This window comes from Labeo rohita, chromosome 6, assembly GCF_022985175.1.
Source record: "Labeo rohita strain BAU-BD-2019 chromosome 6, IGBB_LRoh.1.0, whole genome shotgun sequence".
Lineage (NCBI taxonomy): Eukaryota > Metazoa > Chordata > Actinopteri > Cypriniformes > Cyprinidae > Labeo > Labeo rohita.
In genome coordinates, this window is record NC_066874.1 from 5,917,792 (window position 1) to 5,936,731 (window position 18,940).

The window sequence follows — 18,940 nt, forward strand, 5'->3', positions numbered from 1 at the left end:
TATTTATATTTTTGTTTATTTATGTTTATTTATTTTATATATATTTTTTTGTTGTTATGTGACCTATATAGATTCTATCAAAACTTTGGACACATAGTTTGTTTGTTTGTTTTACAGCGGAACAAGTCTAAACTTTTGATGGTATCTTCAGAGTATATCTCTAAAAAAATAATAATATTCATTCATTCATTCATTCATTCATTCATTCATTTATTTATGTAAATATATGTAAAATAGAAAATAAAAACAATAATTATTCCATATTGCATTGTATAATTTAAAAAAGTTATTATTTGGAGATGCCATCAAAACTTTGTTTAAATTTAGTTATTTTTAAATTAAATGTTTAATTAATTTTTTCTTTTATTTTATTTCCCCAGTGGAGAAAGCCCAGAGTTTTTGTAGTATTATCAAATAATATCTCCAAACAATAACAACAATAATAATAATAATAATAATTTAATAAATATTTTATATCTGTTTATATAAATATAAATATATATAAATTTTCCAAAGATTTATTATACAGTATAATAAATGAAAAGGTTATTAGTTGGAGATGCTATCAAATTTTATTTATTTTATTTTATTTTCCCCCTGTGGAGAAAGTCCAGAATTTTGGTGGTATCTTCAAACAATCTCTCCAAATAATAATAATTATAATTTAATAATTTTATTTATATAAATAAATATAAAATAAAAATATACATTTTCCAGAGTTTTATTATATAATATAATTAATGAAAATGTTATTATTTGGAGATACCATCAAATTTAATTTAATTTAATTTAATTAAGTTTTATTTTATTTTACTTTACTTTTTTTATTTTCCTCCTGTGGAGAAAGTCCAGAGTTTTGCTAGTATCTTCAAATAATCTCTCCAAATAGTAATAATTATAATTTAATAATTATATTTATATAAATAGATATAAAAAAAAAAAAAAAATTATATATATATATATATATATACATATATATAAATTTTCCAAAATTTTATGACGTAATTATTGAAAAGGTTATTTGGAAATACCATTAAAACTTTTTTTTTTCCTGAAGAAAGTCCAGATTTTAGTGGTATCTTCAATAATAATAATAAATTATTATTATTATTATTATTATTATTATTATTATTATTATTATTATTATTATTAAAATTATTATTATATTTATATAAATAGATATTAAAAAATAAAAATATAATTTTTTCAAAGTTTTGTATAATTAATGACAAGGTTATTATTAGCAGATACCATCAAATGTTTATTTTATTTTGCCCCTGGAGAAAGTCTAGATTTTGGTGGTATCTTCAAACAGTGTCTCCAAATAATAATAATAATAATAAATAAAATATTTTATTTATTTTGTTTTATTATATAATTAATTAAAAGGTTATTAGGAGATATCATCAAAATATTATATTATATCATATTATATTATATTATATTATATTATATTATATTATATTATAGGCCTGATAATGGTGGTCATTATTTGAACGTGCAGGACAAAGTCAGCTGATATGACCAGTATAATAGTTTCTTCTCACCTCCTAAAGTGCAAACATTGAGCTGGATTCTGTGTCACAGAGGGCTGCTTATCGGGGTGTTACTATTGATAAGATGAGCAAAAGAGCATTTACAAGTCTCAAAAGTCTAATAGATAGTTTTATGGCTGCTGAAGAGTCAGTTGGAGCTCTTTTTCACGATACTGTTATCAGCAGCGCACACACTAGAAACAATTACAGCAGGAGGCACTCAGAGAAATCACATACTTTGTGGAAACTTTTATGGCTGGAATAAGCTTGTGATGTGGATTAGTTGACACGACTACTGTATCCTGTGTCTCTGCGCTCTAGCCTTTTTCATTGGTAATCTGTGGTCTCCAGTAATAAAGCATAGTTAACAGTAGTGGGTATTTATAATGTCTGCCAGTCCTTTGGGACTTGTAATCTTGATTAGCCATAAACATTTCTGACAAATGACAAGCAGATATCCAGCATGGTGCTGTTGTTGATTGAGTTCTCCTTTGTTTGCATTATTTGTGTTTAATCTGCCATTTATTATCCTCCTAGTCACTCAAATAATGGGTTAAAGGCCTTTATGGCCAGAATTTATCATAACCAGTTAGATAAGAAGTAAATGGTAATAAAGGGTTGTTATTGATAAAATAATGCAACAGAAAATTTTGCAAATCATGTCACTGTCAGCATATCAAGCTTGTTGTTTTATTAGCGATGCTTTCCTCATTACTACTAAATAAGAGTGTCCAATATAAATAAAAGGAGAGATATTACAACAAATTTGGTGTCTAGTTAAAATGTACACTTTCTGCATGTTGTGTTTTTTTGTTGTTGTTGTTGTTGTTGTTTGTTTGTTTGTTTTTTGTTTTGTTTTGTTTTTTGTTTTTTTGTGATATTTAATTTTAATTTTATTTTATTTATTTCCCAGTAGAACAAGTTCACATTTTTGGTGGTATCTTCAAATAATATCTCCTAGAAATAATAATTTATAATAATAATTTAATATATTTATATAAGTATATATAAAATTACAAATAAATATTTGAATTATGCAAAGCAGTATTACATAATTAATGAAAGCTGAGCTTTTTAATAAATATTGTGTTTAAAAAGATCAGTTTATTTTTCAGAGACTTGTTGGCTTTAATTTATTTATTTGTTTATTATATGTATTATTTATTTATATTTATGTATTATTTATTTATTTTAATTCATTAATTTGCATTAGTGTAATAACTATTTTAAAAAATTGTTAAATTTTCACAAATGTGATATTTTTTTATTATTTTATTTTATTTTATTTTATTTTTTTTTATTTTACCCACCCCAAAGTGGAGCAAGTCCAGAGATTTGGTGGTGTCTTCCAATATTTGCCTCAAAATAATTATAATAATAATTTCATAATTATATTTATATAAATATATCTAAAATAAAAAATGTAAATATAAATTATCCAAAGTTTTATTTTATAATTAATGACAAGCTCATAATTTTATTAAACATCATGATTGAAAAGGTCAGTTTATTTTTTAGAGACGTGTTGACTTTTATTAATTAATTAATTAATTAATTAGCTTTTTTATTTACTTACTTATATATTTAAGTATTTTTATTATATATATATACATATAGATAGATAGATAGATAGATAATTTATTATATTTTATTTTATTTTTTCGCATGTTGGTTGCACCACATGCTTTGATTTTTCAAAGGCTTTTTAAATATTAACTTATTATTATTAACTTACTAATTATCAGTAAAGCGTTTTTTTGTCATTTTCTTCGCACTGTCCTGTCTAGTTAAATTTAGTTCAATTGTTTAAGAAGCATTCTCTATATTTTGTTCTCTGAATGGCTTCTCCCTTGTCATTTCAGGAAGAATCCTCAACCGGTTCTCCAAAGACATCGGGCAGCTTGATTCCTTACTTCCGTGGACGTTTGTGGATTTTATCCAGGTACGCTTTGTGGCACAGTGTCTGTTAAACACCACATAATGTGCACATGCTGACGTGACTGTATTAAAACACCCATCACTTGTGGCCACATGCATTATTCGCTCTGGTAAACCAAGTGTTGCAGACCAACAACATATTGTGGCTTTTTCCCTGGCAAATGACAATGTGGTCAATACGTGGGTGACAGGCGTCACTTTATGTGCTCAGAGCGCTATTGTCTGAAACTTGACAGACTGAGTTGAAGTACAATAGTCTTTCATTTAAGGAGCTTTTCATTGTGTGGGGCAGCAGAATCCTCCTTCTTCTCTCTTAGGATGAGAAAACACTGCAGTCACTTTGCGTTTCCCACAGTCCTCTCTCACTATTGGTTCCCTTTAGTGTGGCAGCAAAATCAGCATGCATTGTTGAATACTTCCTAAACAATAGCATACTACTATTCTGCTTGTACTGTTTCTCCAGTATTACTGCCTTCAAGTCAAAACAATTGTACTTACGAGATGTAACGCCAGTATGTAATTTAAGGAATCGTGGAGGAAGTTAATATCATTTGCGCTTCATTTTCTCACACTAGTGCCACTTGTGTTTGTGTGTTTAGTGAAAGTTGAGATGCAGGAAACATTGCCCAATGTGTTCATTTTTATTTTGAGGAAAATCACTTAAACACGTCACGTCACATTGTGATTACAGCTTCTGAACCTGCAAATAGGCAGTATTGCAGAAAAGATATGTTGTGTGCAGGATTATGACTTGCTACCTGTACATTTGCCAAGTGTGCAGTTTACGCCAGTAGCTTCTTGACTTGATGTACAGTAGAAGTCAAAAGTTTACATCCCCCTTTCAGAATCTTTAAAAATGTGCATTATTTTACCAGAGTGATCATACAAAATAATAAGATATTTCACATAAAAGACGTTTACACAAGAGAAAATAATAGTTGAATTTATAAAAGTAACCCTGTTCAAAAGTTTACATACACTTGATTTTTAATACTGTGTTGTTACCTGAATGATCCACAGCTGTTTTTGTTTGTTTAGTGATAGTTGTTCATGAGTCCCTTGTTTGTCCTGAACAGTTAAACTGCCTGCTGTTCTCCAAAAATATCCTTCAGGTCCCATAAATTCTTTGGTTTTCAAGCATTTGTGTGTATATAAACCCTGTCCAACGGTGACTGTATGATTTTTAGATGCATCTTTTCACACTGTAGACAACTGAGGGACTCATATGCAACTATTACAGAAGGTTCAAAGATTTTTCTTATTTTTCCTATATATTTTATATAATTTTTTTTCACTTAGTACTGCTCTTCAGAGTCTACATAAGATAGTTACATGTTTCCCAGAAGACAAAATAAGTTACATTTACCCTGATCTTCAAATTCAAAAAGTTTTCACCCCCCAGCTCTTAATGCATTGTGTTTCCAGAATCAGAATCTGAATCAGCAAGAGTTTTATTGCCAATGCTTGCGCATACAAAGAATTTGTTTTAGTGTCATTAGCTTCCAGTACACAGAGAACGCAACAACGTACAGACAATAAAAATAAGATGAGAATAAAATACACATATGTAAATACAAATAGACAAAAATTAGAAAAATAAATTGGGATATAAATAAATAAGTGGTATGTACAGTTGTGCTATAGATGATAGAATAGAATAGAATAGATTAGAAAGAGGTAGAGATGCAGGGGTGTGCTAGGATGGGGGTGGTAACTAATAAATAAAATGTTGTTGCACATTTTTATTGCACAATGGGGGGAACATTTAACTGTTCATAAGGTGGATTGCCTGGGGGAAAAAACTGTTCTTGTGCCTGGTTATCCTGGTGTTTGGGGCTCTGTAGCGCCGGCCAAATGGTAAAAGTTCAAAGAGATGATGACTTGGCTACGAGGGATCCAGAGTGATTTTCTGAACTCTTTCTGAAGCATCAGTAGGGTTGGGTATAGAAAATCGATTCCGATTCCAGAATCGGATACTTAAGGTCAGGAATCAGATACTTCTTGTGAAATTAAAATTTCGATTCCGCCTATCGATTCCTATATGCGGTTTGTTTTTGTTTTTTTTGTTTTTTTTCATCTGTGAGGACCCAACCTAGCAATCTGCCAAGACCTTGTTTGCTAATGCGAACTAACTTGCGATCAGAAGTCGAAAAAGCAAAGTAGGCTATAATATTTGTGATAAGCTATGTTGCAATAGATGTGTCACCACCAATATGACAAAGCATTTTAATTGAACAGATCGTTAAAGATCAAAAACACGATTCAAATACCAGCAGGGTCATTTTTATAAATTCAACTATTATTTTCTATTGTGGACTATATGTGGACTATAACATCTTTTATGTGAAATATCTTATTCAGGTCGGTACTAAATAAACAATAACATGCATTTTGCATGATCCCTCTTATTTTGTATAATTATTATTTTGCAGATTCTGAAAGTGGGACATAAACTTTTGACCTCAACTGTAGTGTGTATATATAGGTCTATAGTTTTATTTCCAAAATGATGACTGGATGCTGCTATAAATTAAAAATGCAGCATATGTATCCATTCTGCCATGCTGATGAAGTGACCAAAGCAGTTTCTTGAAAAGAAGTTTTCAGGAAAGAGATCCCACTCTGATGTTACTGAGGTTCTTCTACATATCGAGTCCCAAAATCACAAGCATAGTAACGCTATTGTCAGTTTCTGTTTGCCATAGTCTGTGGTCATTCCAACACTAAACTTAAGTTGTTAACACAGCTAAGGATAAGAGTAGAGGATTATGGGTAATTTGAATGAGATCTTGCTCTGAAAGTGTCAAGTCATGCTGTCACTGCAGACTGACTGTTTTTCTTCCGTTTTCTTTGATAAATGTTTGTGGTTAAAAAATGAGCAACCAAAACCACAAAGTGCTTTAATGACCCTGTAGTCAACCGCTTTGACGCAGTGTTTCTACATCTCACTTCTCACCTAAAATGCAGTTAGAGCTGCAAAACGATTAGTCGTGATTATTGATTCGAAATAAATTTATGCTTACATACTATATGTGTGTACTGTTTATTTATTATGTGTATATATAAATACACACACGTACGTGTATATATTAAAGACAAATATGTTAGTTTTATATGTAAAATATTTGTATTTATATATAATATAAATTATATACAAGTGTTTACATACAAATATTTTTTAAATATATACGTATGTGTGTGTATTTATATATACATAATAAATTTACACAGTACACACACATATTACCGTATGTAAGCATAAACTTTTATTTTAAATCAGTTAATCACGACTAATTGTTTTGCAGCTTTAAAGGAGAAGTCCACTTCCAGAACAACAACTTACAAACAATTTACTCACCCCCTTGTCATCCAAGATGTTCATGTCTTTCTATTTTCAGTCGTAAAGAAATTATGGTTTTTGAGGAAAACATTTCAGGATTTTTCTCCATATAATGGACTCATTGGTGCCCTGATTTTGAACTTCAGCTTCAAAGGGCTCTAAATGATCCCAGCCGAGGAAGAAGAGTCTTATCTAGCGAAATGATCGGCCATTTTTTTTTTTTTTTGAAAAATTAAAATTTGTATACCTTTTAAGCACAAAAGCTTGTGTAGCACAGGCTCTGGGATGCACGTCCACGATGCTACGAATCACGTGTAAGTTCATCGTCTGTGTACTCTGGCTCAAAAAGGTAGAGTATGGCGAAAAACTCCATCTCATTTTCTCCTACAACTTCAGAATTGTCCAACATCGTTGTACCTTTTTGTTTGTAAACAGCGTTTGACTTACTTGCACTTCCTTAGTCTTTGCGCATTTGCTTTGTAAACACTGGGTCTGTGGTTCTGCCTACGTTCGGCGTGACCTTTCAATAGTACGTAGTGTCGTGGACACACATCCCAGAGCCTGTGCTACAAGAGCTTTTGTGCTTAAAGTATACAAATTTTTATTTTCCCAAAAAAATGACCAATCGTTTCACTAGATAAGACCCTTCTTTCTCGGCTGGTATCGTTTAGAGCCTTTTGAAGCTGCATTTAAACTACATTTTGAAAGTTCAAAATCGGGGCTCAAATCAAGTCCATTATATGAAAAAAAATCCTGAAATGTTTTCCTCAAAAACTATCATTTCTTTATGACTGAAGACAGAAAGACATGAACATCTTGGAAGACAAGGGAGTAAATTATTTGTAAATTGTTGTTCTGGAAGTGGACTTCTCCTTTAAATGAATTACATGGATGAATTACATGCTTTCGTTCACTTACAGGTGTTTCTACAAATTATTGGAGTCATTGGTGTGGCGGCCTCCGTCATCCCTTGGATTCTGATTCCTGTGCTTCCTCTGTTGATCGCCTTCCTGTTTCTACGCCGCTACTTCCTGCGGACATCACGAGACGTCAAGCGCATTGAATCCACTAGTCAGTGTCTCCGATTTTCTCCTGTCAAATCTGAGAATAATATCGTCTGTAGTAATGTTTCTTCAGAGCTTTATTGTTGTGTTGTGTGTTTGCGTTCTTACAGCTCGAAGTCCTGTATTCTCCCATCTGTCTTCTTCACTCCAAGGCCTCTGGACCATTCGTGCCTTTAAAGCTGAGGAAAGGTTTCAGCAAGCATTTGATGCACATCAGGATCTGCATTCAGGTCAGTAATGGACTCGGTCATTTACAGGATTCAGATTAGCTGTTAATTTTAATAATGTGTTGTTTAAAATATTATGTTTGCTCCTACAGAGGCCTGGTTCCTGTTCTTGACCACTTCACGTTGGTTTGCAGTGCGCTTGGATGGAATGTGTTCGGTGTTTGTGACCATCACAGCCTTCGGATGTCTTCTTCTTAAAGACAGTGAGATATCCATAGTGTACACTACTAACCAAAACACAATGCTTAAGGACCGTTTATAGTGACTGTGCTGAATCCTGAGTACTGGGACAACGCAGGCTGAACAGCGAGAGAAATGTTATAAATATTATACATTCCAAACAAGCTTATTCATTACAAATAAGCTGTTAAATCATATATGTTTTTAAAAATTATTCTAAATAATTCAAAAACACATGTGTACCGAAGTTTGCGATCAGAATATTTTTAAAGAAGTCTCTTATGCTCATCAAGCCTGCATTTATTTGATCAAAAATACAGAAAAAAAACAGTAATATTGTGAAATGTTATGATAATATAAAATAGTGTTTTTTATTTTAATATACTCACTTTACACCTGTGATGCAAAGCTGAATTTTCATCAGCCATTATTCCAGTCTTAAGTGTCACATGATCCTTCAGAAATCATTCTGTGCTGATTTTTTTAAATTAGAACTATATATATATATATATATAATTTATTTTTATTTTTTTTGAAACCTGTAATTCTTTTTTTTTTTTGATGAATAAAAAATAAAAAAGAACAGCATTTATTCAAAATAGAAATTATATTATAATATAAATAATATAAATATAATAATATAAATATAAATATAATAATAATAATTCTAAAAATATAAATATATTTTCTAACAATATAAGTCTTTGCTATGACTTTTTGTTAATTTAACACATCCTTGCTGAATAAAAGTATTAATTTACTAATTAGTAATAAAAAAATTACTGACCCTCAAATTTTTAAACAGTAGTGTATATTGTAGATTTAAAAAACTAGGTATGTAATTTTTGTATTTTTGTTCATACTTTTATTCAACACACATACATTAAATTGATCAGAAAAGTAATGAAAAAACATGCTGAAATGTTACAAAAGACTTATATTTTAAATAAATACCATTATTATTTTGTTTTATTTTCATCTCAAAATCCTAACTTTTAAACTGTAGTGTATGCATAGGTTCATACATTGTTTTATTTTTGTTAAGTGGAGTGTAATTGCTTCTACATGAAGCATGAACTGATAATGTCATACTTTTGAAACAATTTAAAAAGAAAATAAAATGACATGATACATTTGGGTTTTGTAAATATATCTGACTGTATGAAAGTGAAAATTTTGATGGTGTAATGTGGGACGTTCCATGTCTCAACAAATAATTGTCTTTGATTGCCACTTAGTCAACTTCGAAAACTGAAAATCCCTGTTTCAAATCCACTAGGATCAGTGGGACCATCCTTACAGGAGCTTTAGATCATCTTTGTTTCAAATCCATATATTCATGCCAGTTAAGTCTCTCTTTTTTTTTGAGAACATTGATTATGTCTGGTTCTCACAGGTATGAATGCGGGAGATGTGGGATTGGCCTTGTCTTATGCAGTCACTCTAATGGGAATGTTCCAGTGGGGCGTTAGACAGAGTGCTGAGGTGGAGAACATGGTAAGAACCTAATATTCAAAAAATATTATGCAATTTGAAATAACTGCCAAAAGTTTACACCCCCTTTCAGAATCTGCAAAATGTTAATTATTTAAACAAAATGAAAGGGATCATACAAAATGCATGTTATTGTTTATTTAGTACTGATCTGAAAAAGAAACTTCACATAAAAGATGTTTACATATAGTCCACAAGAGAAAATAATAGCTGAATTTATGAAAATGACACCGTTCAAAAGTTTACATACACTAGATTCTTAATACAGTGTTGTTACCTGAATGATCCACAGCTGTGTTTTATTGTTTACTGATGTGACTGAACAGTTAAACTGCCTGTTGTTCTTCAGAAAAGTCCTTCAGGTCCCACAAATTCTTTGGTTTTTCAGCATTTTTGTGTATTTAAACCCCTTTCCAACAATAACTGCATGATTTTGAGATCCACCTTTTCACACTGAGGACAACTGAGGGACTCATATGCAACTATTACAGAAGGTTCAAACACTCACTGATGCTCCAGAAGCAAAATCCTTGCATTAAGAGCTGAGGAATTTGAAGATCAGGGTAAATTTAGCTTGTTTTGTCTTCTGGGAAACATGTAAGCATCATCTGTAGCCTCTGAAGGGCAGTACTAAATGAAAAAATATGATATTTAGGCAAAATAAGAAAAGCGTATATATCTCCATTTTGTTCAAAAGTTTTTACGCCCGGTTCGTAATGCATTGTTTTTCCTTCTGAAGCATCAGTGAGCATTTGAACCTTCTGTAATAGTTGGATATGAGTCCCTCAGTTGTCCTCGGTGTGAAAAGGTAGATCTTAAAATCATACGGTCACATACAGTCATTGTTGGAAAGGGTTCAGAAAGAACAGTGGGCAGTTTAACTGTTCAGGACAAACAAGGGACTCATAAACAACTATCACTAAACAAAAAAACACAGCTGTGGATTCAGGTAACAACATGTTATTAAGAATCAAGTGTATGTAAACTTTTAAACCGGGTCATTTTTATAAATTCAACTATTATTTTCTCTTGTGGACTATATGTCTTTTGTGTGAAATATCTGGTCATTATATATCAACATTCAGGTCAGTACTAAATAAACAATAACATGCATTTTGTATGATCCCTCTTATTTTGGTAAAATAATGAACATTTTGCAGATTCTGAAAGGGGGATGTAAACTTTTGACCTCAACTGTAGATTCTTAAATTTTTTAATTGATTTGCTTCTAGATGACATCAGTGGAGAGAGTTGTCGAATACACAGAGCTCGAAAGCGAAGCGCCTTGGGAAACCGAGAAACGCCCCCCTCCCGACTGGCCAAATCGGGGCCTGATAACCTTCGACAGAGTCAACTTCTCCTACAGTTCTGATGGACCCGTCATCCTCAAGAACATCTCGCCCATGTTCAGACCCCGAGAGAAGGTGAGTCCAGCGTCACAGCTCCAGAGCATCATGTGTGTCTGTCAGGACATGTGCAATGATGTTTTCTGCTTTGCATTGATCAGGTTGGGATCGTTGGGCGGACCGGTGCAGGGAAAAGCTCCCTGATTTCAGCTCTGTTCCGCCTGACGGAGCCAGAGGGTAAAATCTTAGTGGACGGAGTGTTGACCTCAGAGATCGGCCTGCACGATCTCCGGCAGAAGATGTCCATCATCCCGCAGGATCCAGTGCTTTTTACAGGAACCATGAGGAAGAATCTGGACCCCTTCAGCCAGCATTCAGAGCATGACTTATGGAACGCTCTGGAAGAGGTGAACACACACTCACACACTGTAATAGAGGGCCAAAACCCAGAAATGAGCATTTTACTACTGTCAGTTCCATCATCCTGAAGTCAATAGGTGTTGGTTAAATGTCTGAAATGAGGTCTGTGGTTAACACATGCTCAATGCATTTCATGTTTTATTCTACGTTATAAAATACATTAGTAAATTTAAGCTTTTACATGTCTTGATTGTTGCTAAATGGGTCTACAGAAGTTGTCTGGGATTTTAAACATCATCACAAGTATTGTGACTTTCAGATCTTGTTTAAACATGTTCATGAATCTATTTTCTGATGTGAACTTTCCCCCAGTGGATTGATGTTATGATTATAGACGTAATACATTAAGCGATCTCAAAGTCCAGCTCTTTGAGTGAATCTGTGCTTTGTTTGCACAAAGGTCCAGCTGAAGGCTGCTGTGGAGGAGTTGCCTGGTAAACTCGAGACTGAACTGGCTGAGTCTGGATCAAACTTCAGTGTGGGTCAGAGGCAACTTGTCTGTCTAGCTCGGGCCATTCTGAGGAAGAACCGGATTCTCATCATTGATGAGGCCACCGCCAATGTGGACCCTCGGTGAGTGCTTTATCTGTTTACCCTTGACCTGAGAATATTGAAGGGCCTACATACATGAATATAGCCACTCAACAGAAATGATTGTGTTCCACAGGACGGACGAGCTGATCCAGAAAACCATCCGTGAAAAGTTTAAGGAATGCACTGTCCTCACCATCGCACACAGACTCAACACCATCATAGACAGTGACCGTATCCTGGTGAGTGCAGAGATGGAGAGCTCTTTATCATCATGCATTCAGGTCCACTTTGACCTGGAAGAGATGTGCACTTTAGTACAGAAACCAATCTTTGCAAATTAGCTAAGGCTATCAAAATACACATCTTTTAAATTTTTTTTTAGATTTTTTTCATCTTTTGTGTTTGGGTCCATTTTAACCTGAGCCTCAATGAAAGCCCTATCCAGTCAGCACTAGTTTTCTAAAGTATGTTTGAGTTTCGATTCTTATCACCCGACGTGTGCAATTTTCATGTACCAATTTGGACAGGACTAACATCTCTGTGTTTGTGGGAGGGTCTGTTTTGTACAACTTGCATTGTAAATATTGTCAGCAATCACAGACCTTCGCATTCGGACGGGATTAGTTTACTCTGAGGATTACTGAGTTTGCCAAAAAACAGTATGTAATTTGCTCTGGAATTATCACAGAGATTGTGTGAGGGAAAAACACAGACACGGACGGAATTAAAATCGCAAAGTACGCCTGTGAAACACAAATTTCTCTAATGACCCCATGTAAAACTAGTCCTGTCCAAATAGGGTTTTAGATTTTTTTTTTTTTTTTTTTTTTCATATAATTTAAATTGGTCTCAAAATTATATGGAAGCCCATTTCCGCCACTGAAAAAAAAAAAAAAAAAAAAAAAAAAAGGTTATTGCGAATTTTTATCTCACAGTTCTGACCTTTTATTCTCAGAATTGCATGATATAAATATGCATTTGTGAGAAAAAAAAGTCAGAATTTGGAATTTATCTTGTGCAATTCAGATCATTTTATTTTGAGTTATTTTATTCATTCAGACACATTTGCGAGAAAAAAGTCAATTGCGAGTTTATATCATGTAATTCAGATTATTTTAATTCAGACTTTTTCTTTCTCTGAGCTGTTAGATATAAAGTCAAAATTGCAAGTTACAATTTTGAGGGTGAAAAAGAGTCCATATCTCAATTCTGACTTGATAATTCACAATTGCATGTTATAAAATCAGAATTGCGAGATATAAACTCGGTTCTGAGAAAAAAAAGAATGAAGAAAAGAAAAGAAAAATAAAATAATAAAAGAAAGAGTTTATATCTCGCAATTCTTCATTTCTCAAGTCACAAACTTGCAGTTGCAATTGCAAGTTTGTATTGCACAATTCTGAGGTGAAAAAAAGGCAGATTTGTGAGTTTATATCTCGCAGTTCAGATTTCCGCAACTGCAAATTTATATCCCGAAATTCTGACATAATTTTTTAGAATTCCAAGTTTATATCTCAGTTCTGAGAAAAACAAATTCAGATTTGTGAGATAAAAAGTCGCAATTACCTTTTTTTAAAAAAAAAAATTCATTCAGTGGTGGAAACGGTCTTTCATAAAATTACTTTTATAAGCATGTTTAGATTTTTTCCATTTTTTTACTCACCTTTGGAACTGAATTTGAAGCAACAAGGTTTTTTTTTTTTTTTTTTTTTTTTTTGAGCAGTCTTGAGCTAAAAGTTAAAAGAAATTAAATGAAATCCATTGATTTCAATAGTGTTAATACTGGTAATTCTGATATAATATGTTTTTATACATTTCAGATGATGTTTTCAAATAACGTTTCTCTTGAATATTGGGGTTTTTCTGTAATTCGTGTAAAGTTTTAATTTTCAAAGAATTTCTACATTTTTTCATTTAAAATGAAAAAGGGTTAAATGTACCAATAACATGGTTCATGTAATACCAGCATTCAAAACTGAACTCGTGCATTCATTCATTAATCAGATATTAATCAGCTATTAATCAGATACAGTATGTTTTTAATAATCACATGCATATTTTGAATGCACTATGAGGATTTAAGAAATTAAGTAATTAACGTTTTTTTTTTCTCAATCTCATCTCATTCCAAAATGGTTTTTCAATGAATTTTAAAAGATACTGTTTTGAAATTTGAGTTCCTGCATCATTCTGTGTTTTACCATACAACAAAACTATATATTAGGACCTAGCAGGAGCCATCAAGCTATTACTTTTATGGTACTTTTTTACATATATTTTACACAAGATTTAAATCTCACAAATTTAAATGCACATATCACTGTAGCAGTTTGTTCATTTTGAATTGACCATGTTGAAAGTAATCAGCAGTTTGGTGAGTAAGTCACAACAAGTACGACTGATTCATTCATTCATTCAGTGAGTGAGTTATTAGACTATCAGAATGCTAACTCATGAGTCTTTTTGTTTAATTCATTTAAAAGAAACAGTTCAAACGAGTCATTCATTCATGAATTTGCTGCAGTTATCAGCTCCAAATCTCACAAATAGTTTTGGTTTATAAAACCAGTTCTGCAAAAAGAACCACATTTCTAAGCATCAAAATCACGTTTGTTTTTCTTGCAGGTTCTGGATGCAGGTCGAATCCACGAGTACGACGCCCCCCACATTCTCCTACAGAACCAAAGTGGCATCTTCTACAAGATGGTTCAGCAGACAGGAAAGGCAGAAGCGGCCTCTCTGCTGCAGACCGCCAAACAGGTGAGCACAGGAGCGCAGGTTAATATCGAAGCGAAGCCTCCCGTCCGTGTCGCCCTGTCCGATCGCCAAATATGTGCCACATGTACCTGTGCCAGAAACCCACAATACAGTGCGTTTGAAAGAGCCCAGGCCTTTGTGCTGTCAGTCAGTATTAGATTCCCCCTCCTCAGCGGCATGTTGTTCTCCCTTCGGATCGGGTTCCTCTCCGCCTCCTTCAACCGGTGAGCTCATTCTCCGCGCCGGCCCCTCTGGAGCTGACCGCCGGGGCTTTCAAGCGCACATCTACCTGATATTAGACCACTCCGCCATTGTGCCGTCTGAATGCCGGCTCAATTGAGAGTATATCTGATAGTGTGGCCAACTGTTTGTCGGCCATGCTTTGTGTTGTTGGGACTTTTCTCCGTGTATCTGCGGGGGGTGGGGGTGGGGGGGGGGCTGAACACCAGGTGCTTTTTCTTCTTTTTGTCTTTACGCTCATTGTTAGCCATGGGTGCTTTTAAATACAATGAGCGGTTTTGATTACTGCATAATAATGATATTAAATAAGAGGGGATTTTTACATCCATTCAGCCGGCTATGTTCCATCCCCTGTGTTTAGAAAAGCATTGTCGGGGAAGGTTTGGGAACAGAGTGATGCCTTTCATCCATTTCCAGGTCTCATTAAAGGGTCACATACGCTAGTGGTCAAAAAGTGTGGAATTTTTAATGTCTTTTTAAAATTAAGGTTATTCTCACCAAGGCTGTATTTATTTGTTAAAAATCCAGTAATGTTATTACAATTTAATGGAATTGTTTTCTATTTTAATATGTTTTAAAATCTAATTTATTTCTGTGATGTAAAGCTGAATTTTCAGCATCATTACTCCAGTCTTAAGTCACATGATTCAACAGAAACCATTCGAATGTGCTGTTTTACTGCTCAAGAAAAATTTATTATTAGTGCTGCATAATATTTTTGTGTGATGCACTACTATTCAAAAGATTTAAATGATTAAAAAAACCATTTATAATTGGCAGTGAATTAGCATATTAGAATGATTTCTGAAGGATCATGTGACACTGAAGACTGGAGTAATGATGCTGAAAATTCAGCTTTGCATCACAGGAATAAATTACATTTTAAAATATAATCAATTAGAAAATGGTTATTTGAAATTGTAATATTATTTTATTAATATTACAGTTTTTATTGTATTTTTAATCAAATAAATGCAGCTTTCGTGAGCATAAGAGACTTACCAGTCAAAAGTTTTTAATGTTTTTTTTAAAGAAGTCTCTTCTGCTCAAGCTTGCATTTATTTGATCCAAAGTACAGCAAAAACAGTAAAAATATATATATATTTTTACTATTTAAAATGACTGTTTTCTGTTTGAATGTATTTTAAAATGTAATTTATTCCTGTGATATCAAAACTGAATTTTTAGCATCATTACTCCAGTCACATGATCCTTCAGAAATCCTTCTAATATTCTAATTTGCTGCTCAAAAAACATTTATTATTATTATGATGTTGAAAACAGCTGAGTAGATTTTTTTTCAGGTTTCTTTGATGAATAAAAAGTTCGGAAGAACAGCATTTATCTGAAATGGAAATCATTTGTAACATTATAAATGTCTTTATCATCATTTATAACATCATTTTTTTATCAATTTTAAGCATCCCTGCTAAATAACGGTATTAATTTCTATAATTTCTTACCACCAACCCAAAGAAAAAAAAAATTATACTGACTCCAAGATTTGAATGGTATAGTGTATAATGTTATAAAAGCTTTCAGATAAATGCTGCTTTTTGAATCTTTGTTTATCAAAGAACCCTAAAAAAATGTACTCAACTGTTTTAAATATTGATATTAAATAATAATAATTAAATGTTTCTTAAACAGCAAATCAGCATATTAGAATGATTTCTGAAGGATCATGTAACACTGAAGACTGGAGTAGTGATGCTGAAAATTTATCTTTGATCACAGGAATAAATTACATTTCAAAATATATTCAAATAGAAAGCAGTTATTTTAAATAGTAAAAATATTTCAGAATTTTTACTGCTTTTGTTGTATTTTGGGTCAAATAAATGCAGGCTTGGTGAGCAAAATAAACTTCTTTAAGAACTGTTCAAAAACTTTTGACTGGTAGTGTATTTTAAACAAAAATTAAAAATGAATTATTCCAAACTTCCTTTCTTTCATTGACAGGCGTACATGAACCGCAGTCCGGCCCACCAGCTCAACGGCTTCGCCACCACAGGAGATGGCAGTTTGGTAATCTTCGAGACTGCTCTATAACAGCCCGTGAAGTGCCTGATGTACACAGCGCACAGCTACGCCCAGCATCCTCCTCCTGCGGAGGGCAGCGGGCACAAGTTCTGCCTCCTCGCCCGAAACACCAGGCTGAGCGGAGCCGGAGACGTGTGTATGCTGCGCTCACACTGAGCGACTCCAGAGAGGACTTCATACACCAGCGTTCTGATCTCTCTAGTATGATAGGCTAGAGATTGTACACCACTGTATATTACGATTATTAATATGTGCCTTAATGTGTATGTGTAGTACCAGGACTGCTAGGGGCCAAAGACATAGCTTGCCTTTGCTCAAATGAAACACTATGCTATGAGCTAGACTAATTTAGTTTTCCCGGTGCCTTTATACTACATCGATCATAATGGCTGCTGATTCTGACACCAACAATACAGCTTGTAAACATTAAGACAACACTGTATCGAAAGGGCTCTAAACAAGTAGTCAAAAACCGCATCTATTTTTGTGTATTTATTATTTGTGATTCTGACACTCTATCTGCCTTAATCAAAAAATAATCACTTTTCAGAGCCAGCTTACAGACACACACACAAAGAAATTGCTGGATAACAATCATTCTGCAGTGCTGCATTGTTTCTTGGGCAAAGAAATTTTGTGCAAAAGTTCTTGTGCAGTACAAACAAGCCTGAACTTTACTTTTGTGTTTAATGTGCCCATTAAATGTAATGCTGTCCCTGATTTCCTTGAACTTTTAGAAAAAAATAATTTTATTTTTATAATTAGTTTTGTGAATCAGTGAGAATGAAAGGGAAGTTGAGTGACTGCACACAGCGCACAGATACCAGTGTAACACTGGCAGCTTTTCTCTGCTGCTCCTTTTTTTTAATGTTTCTTCTTTTTTATGGCTTCATTTTTGTTTTATGGAGAGGTAAAGGAAGAGAAAGTTGCAGTACCAGCCGCTAAAGATTTTTGTGAAATGCAGTTTAGCCCAGCAGATTTATTTAAATTAAATCACTGAATTCAGTGTTTTTTAACTTCTTGGTTATATGTTTGAGAAATAAGTTAAATGTTTGTTGTCATGTCCCATCTGGGTTTGTGTTCTGTTTGAATTGACAACATGGTTTCTGCTGGTTGGAAGAATCAGTGTTTGCTGTTCAAAAGTCAAAAGTACATGTTTGTATTATTGGCATTTATGCTAAAATGTGTATTTGTTTATGTCAGACTCTTGAATTTGGATTAAACCACTTGAAATCACTCAAATGTCTCTTTTTTTATGAATTAATTTATTGATTTACTTACAGTTTACCATTTACAGTTTACATACACCTTGCAAAATCTCCAAAATGTTAATTATTTTACCAAAATAAGAGGGATCATCTTTTTTTTTTTAGTACTGACCTTAATAAAATATTTTACATGAAGCATGTTTACATATAGTCCACAAAAGAAAATAAGTATTTCTTCTGTAATAATTGCATACGAGTCTCTCGGTTGTCCTGAGTGTGAAAAGATGGATCTCAAAATCATACAGTCATTGTTGGAAAGGGATCAAATGCACAAAAATGCTAAAAGAAATTAAAGACTTTGTGGGACCTGAAGGATTTTTCTGAAGAACAGCAGGCAGTTTAACTGTTCAGGACAAACAAGGGACTCGTGAACAACTATCACTAAACAAAAACAACAAAAAAGAAAGCACGGCTGTGGATCATTCAGGTAACAACACAGTTTTAAGAATCAAGTGTATGTAAACTTTCAGACAGGGTCATTTTTATACATTCAACTACTATTTTTTTCTTGTGGGCTATATGTAAATGTCTTTCATGTGAAATATCTTATTCAG

General features: G+C 33.1%; 1 protein-coding gene across 1 annotated transcript in view; it reads left to right on the forward strand.

Annotated features, from left to right (window-relative positions):
• abcc4 (ATP-binding cassette, sub-family C (CFTR/MRP), member 4) overlaps positions 1 to 18,354 on the forward strand; it is a 44,509-nt gene extending 26,155 nt beyond the window's left edge. The window contains exons 20-30 of the mRNA XM_051112381.1: positions 3,398 to 3,477; positions 7,734 to 7,884; positions 7,988 to 8,107; positions 8,197 to 8,307; positions 9,681 to 9,781; positions 11,011 to 11,202; positions 11,286 to 11,531; positions 11,945 to 12,117; positions 12,212 to 12,317; positions 14,704 to 14,838; positions 17,038 to 18,354. Of these exons, the coding sequence (XP_050968338.1) occupies positions 3,398 to 3,477; positions 7,734 to 7,884; positions 7,988 to 8,107; positions 8,197 to 8,307; positions 9,681 to 9,781; positions 11,011 to 11,202; positions 11,286 to 11,531; positions 11,945 to 12,117; positions 12,212 to 12,317; positions 14,704 to 14,838; positions 17,038 to 17,127 (1,505 nt within the window). The 3' untranslated portion in view covers positions 17,128 to 18,354. The remainder of the gene's footprint in view (positions 1 to 3,397; positions 3,478 to 7,733; positions 7,885 to 7,987; positions 8,108 to 8,196; positions 8,308 to 9,680; positions 9,782 to 11,010; positions 11,203 to 11,285; positions 11,532 to 11,944; positions 12,118 to 12,211; positions 12,318 to 14,703; positions 14,839 to 17,037) is intronic.
• Positions 18,355 to 18,940: the final 586 nt, after the last annotated feature.